The 12,497-nt window shown below is 39.1% G+C and overlaps 1 protein-coding gene across 2 annotated transcripts in view; it reads right to left on the reverse strand.

Moving 5' to 3' along the window:
- The window catches only part of LOC149180393 (mucin-like protein), an 85,605-nt gene extending 84,394 nt beyond the window's left edge, over positions 1–1,211 (reverse strand). For both annotated transcript variants that reach the window (XM_089416095.1, XM_089416094.1), the window contains exon 1: positions 224–1,211. In XM_089416095.1, the coding sequence (XP_089272221.1) occupies positions 224–996 (773 nt within the window). In that variant the 5' untranslated portion in view covers positions 997–1,211. The remainder of the gene's footprint in view (positions 1–223) is intronic.
- Between the last annotated feature and the right edge of the window lie 11,286 nt (positions 1,212–12,497).

A 12,497-nucleotide genomic window follows, 5' to 3' on the forward strand; every position in this document is an offset into this window, starting at 1 on the left:
GCCACCGAGTTGACTCACTGGACGCAATGCATCCATTGTAATGAGCCTCAAAATTACTGGCGGGCTAGTGCTAAAATGCTTCGTTTCTTCAATTCCTCAAAAAGTAGACTGGCAAAGTTGAATACGATGTATTAAGCAATTATATAAAACTAATGAAAGAAGGTTTATTTATCATCAAAGCCAACGAATTGGGTGGGATGAGGAACAACAGAAGCTTACTTACTGGGAACATTTGTCCAATAATTGGTCTATGTCGTCATTGGGAGGGTTACCACCCAAACTGGCACTGGCTTCCTCTTGCTGTTTCTGAATTTCTTTCAACCAGAGAGCAGCGTGAACCCTATTTTTGGTAAGCCTGTAGTCCTCCTCCTTGCTCACCGTCTTCTTACTATCCCTATAATCTTCCAGATAATTTTCTTTAAAAAGAAGCTGCTGTTGACTCTGACGCATATCTCTTTGATCTTCCTCCTGAGGATCGGGATGAGGATGAAGTGTAGGGGTTTTAGATTGTTGATCCTCCTCCTCCTTCTCCTGCACCTGTGTAATCCTTTTCATTAGGGTTGTCATCTGCTCCATCTTGCTGTTTATGTTGTGGACAGTTGTGACATCACGACCTTCCTTTTCTTCTTCGTAAGGGTGGGCGGGCGTGGGCCACGGGGAGGAAAAGGATGAGCAGGAGGAGTCTTCCTGCTCCCATGGAACTTTGCCCGACAAGGATTCATCAGGAATCCAAGCAGACTCCCACGCATCGTTCCATTCATCGTCATCGTCGTCTTCCTTTTCTACTTCACCGTCGTACCCTTTCCAGGATTTTCCACTGTAATGCCTTTTACTTATGTTGTTCACAGGAGGAACGAACGATTCACAACCATAACCAGATGATACCGTCGGCGTAAGTGGAGGCCGAAGCAGAATTGAGCCCTGAGATGGGCCACGAGTGGCAGAATCAACTAGTGTTTTCGGAGCAACACGAAGAAGGGCTTGCATCATCATCATTTCTGAAGCGAATGTCCTGCATGAGCAAGAGTATCGTTTCCAGTAACGGTAATAGCACCACCACCGCGCCAGTCAATTATCCCAAGACTCGCGAACCTTCCGCACAGAGAGGATTGTAAGAAATGTTAGTTTTGGTAATCAAAAGGGAATTTGTTCCTTTTAAACTTCATTAAACATTCAGGTCCTCACAAATCTTTCTGCGTTTTTGCCAATTTGAAAAACAGAGTTGAGTGTAAATTTTATTTTTAAATGTTTTGAAAATTTTAATTTTAATTTTGGTGAGTCTTAATGCAGATTAACATGTTAACTCTTTACAAAATTACTTACCTAATATTAACTATTAACCATTTGCAAAATTACTTACCTAATATTAACTATTTACAATTTACATAATGACCAAAGCTAGTAATTGCATTAAGAGGTGCAAAGGACCACCAACGAGTTATTCCAGGTGACGTGGTTTTTTTTAATAACGGTGATAAGTTTGTAGTCCCAGTTAGCAGCCAGAAATGGTTGTCCTCTTAATTTGAAAACTGAGTTATAATAGGTTTAAGTTTTCCTACATGAGAAAAAAAAATCAAGATGTGCAAAGGAAGGGATTGGGGGAATGTGGAAGGAAACTCTCACTAGCAACATGTCAAGTTGCAACATTGATGTCACCTTGTATTGACTACGATTCAACACAATTGTTGAGTGTATTTATGTTACATTAATGTTGAGCATTGTTACATTAATATTTGTGAACCATTGTTGACCATGGTTGATGTCACATTGGTCTTAATGTTAATGTTACATTAATATTTCAGTGATGATTGAATAGGGTTGATAAACCATGGTCAACCATTAATGTAACAATGTATTTATGCTACAATGTTGATCATGGCTACACTTGGTGACCATGGTTAAGCTTGCTTAACCATGTTTGAACATGGTTGACTATGGTCAAGTTAGGTTGACCATGAACATGGTAGTTCATGTTGATGATAGTTGACATTGTTTAACTATGCTTAAAAATCGTTGATGAGGGTTGACCATGATTAATAATGGTTAACCGTGGTTGACGAGGGTTTATGATGGTTAAATAGGGTTGATGGGGTTGAACATGGTTGACATTCATTAACAAAGTTGACCATGGTTGACCATTAATGTAATAATGTATTTATGTTATACTAATCTAGGGAATTATTACTGTAACACCCTCCTCCCACATTTACATAAGCTAATTGGTCCACTAGGGAAAACATGTGATGAAGAGTTACTATGATATGATTCAACTCCCCGTGTACAGTTAAGGAAGTGGAATCAACAAACCAAAACCAAACTTACTTTCCTCGGGAGCTACAAGGACCCCAGGGGCTAACCAACCACTCCAGGTGCCAAACCCCTGAGTCAATTTGCTTTCTGACTAAACTATAACCCCAGTGGCACCCATGACAAGCCCTCCATGCGACTGCAACCTTCCAGTTGCTCCCATAGCAAGGCATCCATGCGGCTACAACCTTTTTCAAGCAGTTCTAGGCCAACAACCCTGAATTCTTAGCCACTTTTTTAGGGCTAGGACTCAAACCTATGCCCACAACTTGATGAAACTCTCAAAAATGATAAATAACAAGATAACATTGTCTTTAATGCAAAACTTGAACAGGGATCTCACCTGACAAGGCCTAGCTATGACAGACATTTTGTCAAACACATCATCAACATGTAATATACAGGTCATGTAAACAGATCTTAGCATAGGGACTCCATACTTATCTACGAATTGTCAAGAAGGTTTGATTCCCTCTCATGATAGTTGCAATCTCATCTATTAAGTCATACATTCATTAACATTTCATTTACGAAACACAACAAGATGAGAGCCATAACTCAAGTCTGTCATAAACCATGCTTATAACCAACATATCAACAATGACAGAACAACCATTATAACCACATAATAACAAACACATTTACACATAATACACAAGAGGAAAACAACTCTTATTAACATATGCAAAATGCAACCAGGACAGGGACTTCCACGTACCATCCAACCATAGATTGGGTTGAACCAAATCTTTCTTTCAGCCAATCACCCTTGTGCCATATTATAAGCATGAATGTGGAACTTACAACAAAACAATCAGAGTTTCCTAAGGCTTTACCGCAATCCCGCCAAGGGATTCCTAGGCTCAAGCCCTCATCTATACAACCAAGCTTTACCGCAATCTTGCCAACGGATTCCTAGGCCCAAACAAGAAACATACACTACCAGGCCTTACTACAATCCCACCACATACCGGTCCAGGGATCACTAGAACTATACAAGCATGGATGCCTCCAGATATCTCCACCTAAATCATGTGGAATTTGTCTGTCTCCACCCTCTAGGATTTACCTTATATCTCGTCATTCATCGGTCGAGAATTCCTAGGCCCAACAATGGGTATGCACAATCAGGTTTTACCGCAATCCCACCTTCATCGATCTGGGGATTCCTAGGCCTTGTGTTTCCTCCTAAGACCACCCCACTCAGTTTCAAAACCATCTAACAATCCAGTTCAACCAAGTAAAAGAAACCCCATCACATCATGGTTATTCGGAAATGGCAAGGCAATGTTAAAAGCCATTGTCACGCTTAACAAAACCCATGACAATGACAACAAGAGAACCAAAAACACACATGCATGTACTATGCATGCCAAAACTACCAAGGAAATCATACATGCAACTCGATACCTGCAAGTAATCTTGTTGTAGCCGCTTGATCCAACTCTTCCTTACTTTATCTTTGCTTCCCTTTTGCTTTCTTGTCTTTCCTTCCTCCAATGCTAAAGTGCTCCAAGAATGCTCTAAGTGTCTAAGAGTATGAGAGAGAGAATATAGAGAAAGCTCCAAAACTAAATTGACAAAAGGTTGTGAACTGATTCTCAGAAGCCTTTTTATCAACGAGGCCTCTATTTTCTTCAATTTCCATTATTTTTCCTTCATTTTCCTCCTCACATGCAACTTGTGACCTTTCACCTTCCTTTTCTCCTAATTTCCCTTATTTTCATAAATAAAATGTCAATATTGCATCTTTGCTTTTTTAATGCCTTTGTCAATTTACCCTTAGCCATATTAGCCATATTAAACCAAATGAACGCCCACTAGGATGTTTTGCCCAACATTCAGTTTGGGATATGTGTCCCATGACCTTGGTCTTATTTTGACTTTATTAACTTTATTACATGGACTTTTAACTTGGGGTTGCTACAGACCCCTCCCCCTTAGGGAAACACTGTCCTCGATGTTCAATGACACCTACAACCAGCAAGACCACTAAAAAGCAAAACACACTGCCCATGGAGCTTTATAACTTAGCTCGATACAGTATTTTCAATGATCAACTTGCTAAAAAGCAAGCCAACATGACAACCATACCACTTATTGGAGTTTTATAACACAACTCATGATGTTATTTACATCCATATACATATACCAAAACACCATGCCAAAACATATACCAAAAGGCATCCGCTCAACCAGCGAATAGAGAAGGATACATAGCCTGCATCTGATCAACCATCTCCCATGTAGCTTCATTGGGGCCAAAGTGCTTCCACTACACTTTAACCTGCTCAATTGCCTGGTTCCGGAGCATGAGCATCTTTGTCTGCAAAATACATTAAAGTTTTGGCTGGAATTCCCCTTCTCGCTCCATCTTCAATATAGATCAATCAATAACATTATCGACGTCATTTACATATGTTTTAAGCAATGAAACATGGAAAACACCATGGACTTTCACTGCCGAAGGCAGTGCAAGTCTGTAGGCCACTAGTCCAATCCTATCAAGGATCTCGAAAGGCCTACAATACCGAGGTGCTAACTCCGCACATGACCCAATCCTTAAGGAGTTTTTCTTGGGTTTGATGTGCAAGTACACATGTTCCCCAACCTAAAACTCCTTAAACAACCTATGCTAATCTACATAACTTTTATGCCTATCCTGTGTGGCCTTTAGATTATTTTTGATAACCTGCATTTCCCATTCCATCTCTGCCAACATGTCTGGTCCTATCAATACCTTGATCACTGTATCACTCCAGCTAATAGGATTGTTACAACTTTGCTCATACAGTTCCTCAAACGGACTCATCCTCAGTGACTCCCGATACCCATTGTTGTAAGCAAACTCAATCAGTGGTAGATACTCTTCCCACTTCTATTGTTGATGCATCACATACATCCTCAACATGTCCTCCAGTATTATGTTGACCCTCTTTGTCTATCCATCTATTTGTGGATGATAAGCTGTGTTGAAGGCCAACTTTGTACCCAAACCTGCAAATAACTCTTTCTAGAATCTAGAAGTGAACTTAACATCTTTTTCCGACACAATCTTCTTCAGAACACCATGCACCCTCACTATCTCCCCGATGAAGACCTTTGCTACATCACTAGTTGATGCATAGACTTCACTAGAATGAAGTGTGCTACCTTTGTCAACCTGTCCACCACAACCATGATAGAATCAAGTTGTCTAGATGTCCTCGACAAACCTCTAATGAAGTCCATGGAAATGACCCCCCATTTCCACTTTGGAATCAGAATCAGTTGTAGTAATCCACCTGGAAGCTTACACTCTGATTTTACTTGTTGACAATCCAAGCATCTCGCCATAAACTCTACCACTTTCTTCTTCAAATTCAGCCAATAATAGAATTTCTTCACCGCTGTCAATGTATTTTGATATCCTAGGTGACTTGAATATGGCTTAGCATGAAATTCTCTCAAGCTAAACTTCTTGAGCTCATTGTTATCTGGCACATAGATCTTGTCCCTAAATTTGTCTAAACCAGCCACTATGAAATGATAGTCCACATCTTGATCACATGTATTCTGTTGTAACTTGTGCCTAAGCTCCCTATACATGTCATCATGTTGACCTACCTGTATGATATAATTTGTCCCATAAGAATTCATAGTTGCAATGTGATTTACCTATATCCACCTGCTAAGAGCATCTACAACCCTATTTTACTTTCCCTTAATGTACGTCGAAATCAAACTCACTAGTCATGACTAACCATTTAGCTTGTCTAGCTTTGAGATTCAATTGATCAAATAAGTATCTCAATCCACTATGGTCATTCATCAATACAAACCTCCTGCCAAGAAGATAGTGTCTTCACATCTTGAATGCATGGATGATCGCTGCCAACTCAAGATCATGAGTCACATAATTCGACTCTTGCTCATTCAGTTTCCTTGATTCGTAACATACCACTTGTCCCTCTTGTATAAAGACTCCACCAAGCCCTCTATTGCAAGCATCAGTGCACACCACAAACTCTTTATTTGGATCTATAATCTCGAGAACTGGAACATTTGTCAACAACAGCTTCAACTGTTCAAAATTTGCTACACATTCCTTTGTCTATTCAAATGTGTTACCTTTCCTTTATAACGACATGATGGGATAGGCAATCCTCGAGAAGTTCCTGATGAACCTCCTGTAATAACCTGCTAACCCCATAAATGACCTTACCTCATCCACATTCCTAGGAGTTTCCCACTCCATGATAGGCTTTATCTTTTTTGGATCCATTATTATGCCTTCCTTGGAGACAATGTTATCATAATAAACTTTTCGCATTTTTAAATGTTTTTTGGAAAATGTTAACAGTTGTAGTGTCAATATTTAAAATTGTAATAAACAGAGAAATTTTCTTAATAGCAGGGTTGCAAACATTTTTTAAATTCGAGTAAATAAGAAGAGAAGTTTGTAGTCATTTTCCAAGTAGCAGAAGGACTCAAAGTCTACATCAGATCCTCTCCAGTGGGCAGTCCACTGAACAAGCTTCCAACAGTATGTGGAAGTCCAAAAATGGACTCCTTGATCAAAAGATATGGCATGTTGAAGTTTAAAGGTTTGAAGCCTTTGAAAGGAAGGAAAAAGAGCATATCAGAGGTCGGGGAGATATCACATATCGGAGGTCCACGGTGAATGGCGAATTGGTGATCAACACATCAGCAGGTCTTGTATATCAGTGATCGCACATCGCATATCGACAAACCAGAGCATATCAATGATAGGTGATCGCATGTCAGCGAATCAGAGGTCTAAGGCAATCGGTAATCGATGAAACGACAATTGGAAATTTGTGATCACATATCGAAGGGGTGACAACTTCAAAAAGTTGTGATATGAAAATGTGCCGATGGTGTTAAAATTGTTGGGAAAGCGTCGAAAGCGTTAAACCGTCGGGGAACGCCAAAACATATTAACAAAGGACTTCATAAAAAAACTAGAGGTGGACGGGCCTTTTCTCTCTCCTCTAGCGGGATGTGTGGCGAAATATGATTGGTTCCGATAAAGCTACATGGAATCTGACGTTAGCATGACATGGTGGTATAGAAGGACACGTGGCAAGCAGTTTTGGTGTTTTGAAGGGTCCTAAGGGGGCAAATCAGGGTGATACATGTCACCACTCACGAGGTGCCATGTGGTAGTGATGATGTCATATCGGAGGTTGAGGATATCTGCGCTTTGTAACACTTTCCACTTGAAAAAGTTTTGATGAGAGGGGGCTCTGATATTGGGGTTGGCACAGGGTTGTTAAGACTCAAAGAACCTCAGGCACTAAAGAATTCAACAAAGGAAAATACCCCTTGGCAGTGAAAAAAAAACCTTAGCACCTCAAGGTTAGGCTGTATGGTCACAACCCTCGGACTTACGACAAAGAAATGCAAGAAAGGGCTAAATAAAATGGGCCAAGGGAACATCAGAAATATGTTTTTGTAACGTTTTAAGAATAAAGTCTTGATGAGTTGCAGCTCTGACATATTGGGCTCTGAAAGTATAACACGGAAGTGTTAACAGATAGATTTGTCAACGGCTATTAAATCGCAAGAAAAGAGGGATGGTAGTTTGGAATGGACAGTCAACAAGCTTGTGCGAAAACAACTACAACCACTCCAGATTTAAAGGCACATGATTAGCATTAATAAAACAATTTTTGATTTTAAAGGCTAAAGATTTTACAACATAATTGAAGAAGAGCGAAGGAGCAATTTTGATGGATTATTGTAAAGGGACCTATTACGTTAGCAAAAATGCTAAAATTACAATTTAGGGACCTATTCTACTTTCAAGGGAAGCAATTGACTTCTTTTTTTTCCCTAAATGCAAGCATATTTTCCTATAGTAATTTTAGGACATACAAAATATTTTTAGGTTTATCTTTTGCATACATGAACTTGAAAGATATTTAAAATATCTCTATTTCTGTAATTACATGATGACTATTATTTTGGAAAATTGTTATGTAAAGCACTATATAAATAGTTTATGAATGTGTAAATGATGTTGCCTTTTATTGGAAAAACACTTGTAGTCTAAATATATTTGAGCAATCTTGAATGTATTCACAGTGTTTAATGAGCATTTAGTAGGAAATTCATGTGTTACTTCTACCTACCAGTGTTTTCTTTGTTATATTATTGTCTTCTTCCATGTCTGAGAATGTTAGTTTATGAGATTGGATTCCATTGATGCTCCTTTCTTAAATTATCAGTCATTAATATGTGCTATTATAGCCATTTATAGACTATGTTTTCCTTCAACCCTCTTTCTTCCAAATCTCCGAAGCAGTTAAAGGACTTGTGACTTTCATGCTTTGTACAACGTGCTCATTGGAGTTGTGATCTCATTTGTTTAATAGTTGGACTCCATGCCCAATGGTTTTGAAGATCACTTGACCAATTTATTCATAGATCTAAATCTGGCCACTTGAACTCAATTGCAAAAAACCTTATACTACAGTGACCATAGGGTAATTGAGTTTTACGGAGAGATCCATCTCCAGGTTGAAGGGTCGGCTTCAACCTAAAAGAGGTTATGAGGTTACCTTGGGGTTTTTCCCTGCAACAAGGGTTTGCCCTGAGTGATAACAAACAACATGCCCCGAGTAATGTACCTATGTCTAAAAGAAACTACATTTGCTAAGTTTGGCATATAATTGATGCTCTCTTAGCAACCTTAATACTGCTACTAAATGTTCGCCATACTCTTCCTCATTCTTAGAATATATCAATATATCATCAATGAACACAATAACAAACTTGTGCAGATAAGGACGCAACACACTATTCATCAAGCACATAAAAGTAGTTGAAGCATTAGTTAGAACAAAAAGAACTACAACAAACTCATAATGTGTAACAGCACTCGTGAAAATTCCATGTAAAAATATATAAATACCACAGATGATGGGACATGTATTCCAAGTTGAATGGTGGAAGGACATCCTAGTGGGTGTTCATTTGGTTGTTTATGACTAAGGAAATTGGCAAACGCAATGGCTAAGGCATTAAAAAGGCAAAAAGGTATTTTGGCACATTTATTTATGAAAATAATATAAATTAGGAGAAAAAGGAGGTGAAGGGTGAAAGGTTGCATGTGAGGAGGAAAATGAAGGAAAATAATGGAAAAATGAAGAAAATACAGGCCTCATTCATAAAAAGGCTTCTAAGGATCAGTGGGTGAGTTTTGGTCAATGTAACCTTTTGTTAGTTCAGTTTTGGAGCACTCTCTCTCTCTTTCTCATACTCTTGAATACTTAGAGTTTTCTTGGATCACTTTGCCATTGGAGCAAGAAAGACAAAGAAGGCGAGAGGAAGCAAGGATCAAGTAGGAAGAGGCAGGATCAAGCAGCTACAACAGGCTTTATTACAACTGTCAACTTGCATGTGTATTTTCCTTGCTAGATCTAGCATGCATGGTATTGCATGTGATTCTTTTCTATCATGACGTGGGTTTTTCTAGGTGTGATGGTGTTTTCAGCGTAGCCTTGTCATTTCTGGATAACTATGGTGTGATGGGTTTAACATGTTTGGTTGAGATGGATTACCAGATGGATTTGAAGCTGAGTGAGGTGGATCTCTAAAACGATAGAACACATGGCCTAGTAACTCCTGAATCGGACTGTGGGTTGTGGTAAAGATGGATTTTGTGTTGCCTCGAATGGCTTAGGAATCCTTGCCAGTGAATGGTAGGATATACGGTAAAGCCTAGAGGTGGTTTGCTCTTCGTTGGGCCTAGTAATCCTGGATTGGGATATGCGGTAAAGGCTAGAGAGTGGGTCTCGGATTAGGGCCTAGTGATCTGGTGTGGATTGCGGTAAAGCTTGAGAGATTGGGGTCTCGGTGTAGGGTCTAGTGATCCTTGTTTGGATTGCGGTAAAGCCTGAGAGACTAGGAGATAGGAAAATTTCCTCATGATGTAACTGGAGAAATCTGGTGGCATCCAGGCTTGTTTGGCCTAGTGATCGGGTGTAGATCACGGTAAAGCCTCTTATGATGTGTTCATTGTGCTAGCCTAGTAATCGAAGATGGATTACGGTAAGGCCTAGTTTCTATTGATGAGGGTGAGGTGGTTTAGCCTCGGTATGCCCTGGTTGGTTATTTTGGTTTAAGTCCCACATTCATGCTTGGAATATGGCACAGGGGTGAATGGATACTTGGCTTAGCCATTCTATGGTCGAGTGGAACGTGGTAGTCCCATCTTCAGTTGGTTTATTGCATTCATTAATGAGAAATTCATTCCCTTGATTTTCATGTGAAAATGTATTGATGTATAAATGGATTTTGATGGCTGATATGTTTATGGTATTTTTGTTCCTATTATGCTGATTATATGTACATTTTGTGACATCAACTAAGTATGGCTCTCAACATGTTTTTAGTTGTACATGAATGGGTAATGTGTTTATGACCTAAAAGATGATAATGCAACAAATGGCACGAGGGAACAATGGTTCATAATGATTCTCGAATAAGTATGAGATCCCTATACTTAATTTTGTTGCTTAAACATGTAGGTTACATGTTTGCGATATGTTTGATGAAATGCCTGTCATGGCTAGTAGGGGTCTGGTTAAGGTCTTGATCAACTTATTGCTTTTGCATCATTGTTCCCCTGTACATCTCATGATTCTAAGCTATCATTCCATTATGGGCAGTGGCTTGGGCTTTAGGCTTGAAAAAGTGGCTTAAATCCTGAGGTCGTTGGCACATAACTGGAAATTATGGTCCATAGTCATTGGCAAGCAAGCCTATGAGAGTGACTTTGGGTTTCTAGTCGCTCCCTTGTCCATATCATGAGAGAGATTATGGTCTAAGAGGTCTAGAACAACAATGGGACCTAGGGACAAGCTGTTTAAGTGGTTGACTTGTCTCCTGAGGGTTTTGTTGATGATGTTGGATGGTTGTGTGTGATGTTTCGTCGATTCCACTTCCTTAAAGTCACCTAGGAGGTTGAATCTGATTATAGTAGCCTCTTGTCTCATGTTTACCTTGGATGGTCGAATGCTTGGGTAGATGTGGGAGGAGGGTGTTACAGAGTGGTATCAAAGCATGGTTCAACTCTCGGACTGGATGGGTTGAAGGTGTTGGTCATGCATGCATGTTAGTTGCATGTGTGTCTCTTATACTTGCATACCATGTACTTGTTGCATTGCTTGATGCTTGAGTATGGTTGTAGTATGGTTATCATGGAGAATTTGATATTGATTTCGTGAAATGCATTGTCATAAGTATGTGACTGATTGTGTATGGATTATATGTCACTTACATGTTGATTTTATGGTGCCTACTTACATCCTTATATGTTAGGTTACATTCTTGAATATTTGGATTACATGTATCAATCTTGTAGGTTGATTACAAGATTTGATCGCTTATGTTCGACTACATGTGTTTATGCATAGGTGTAGTTGATTTGGCATTGCTTATGCATATTGTTGGTTGCATGTGGCAATGTGTACAATGGATTAATGGTTGTTGTCATGCATGAGGTCATGGTTTGTGTACTTGATATGGTCATGCATTGATGACTGGACTCTAGCTAGAATGATGTGTGTATGGTTTGGTACTCATTTGTTATATATCTTTATGTAGTTGTTATGCATGTATGGTCTTGGTTATAGTTTGAATAGTACATCAAAATGCCTTGTGAAGTCATTGTATGCAATTTAGGTCATCATGGTGCTATTGGTATGTTATGATGCTAATGTGTTGAATGAGGTAAAGCAGGAGATGCAAATCATCAAAGTGAAGTTGTAGCATTGGACCTTGAGATGAGAGCATGTCATCACATAGGTTTGTATGTTGGGCATGCAGGTATGTAGGTTAAGGATTGTCATATGCATTAGGGTTATATACATTAGGTTTATGTACATGTCTTTTGAAATTATGGTTACATACATGTTAGATGCTAGTTGAATAGTGTAGTCATATGCACATGAGTCAGATAGTCAAGAATGATAATTACATGTGGTTGTAAGCATTGCTATTGTTGGTTAGGTTAGATAACTTGGTGACTATGTTATATAATATGTTCTTGATGAGTATGTTATAGGTTAGTTTGTTGTTGTTATATGACAGTTAGCTTGACGATTAGGTTTTATGTTGTTGATGAGCATGATATATAGCTCATTTTTTTTATGTGCTAATAACTTGATGAGTAGGGTTAT

Source organism: Pinus tabuliformis, chromosome 3_2 (assembly GCF_031772625.1).
Source record: "Pinus tabuliformis cultivar Carrire ecotype Pingquan chromosome 3_2, CPIR1, whole genome shotgun sequence".
NCBI classification, from domain to species: domain Eukaryota; kingdom Viridiplantae; phylum Streptophyta; class Pinopsida; order Pinales; family Pinaceae; genus Pinus; species Pinus tabuliformis.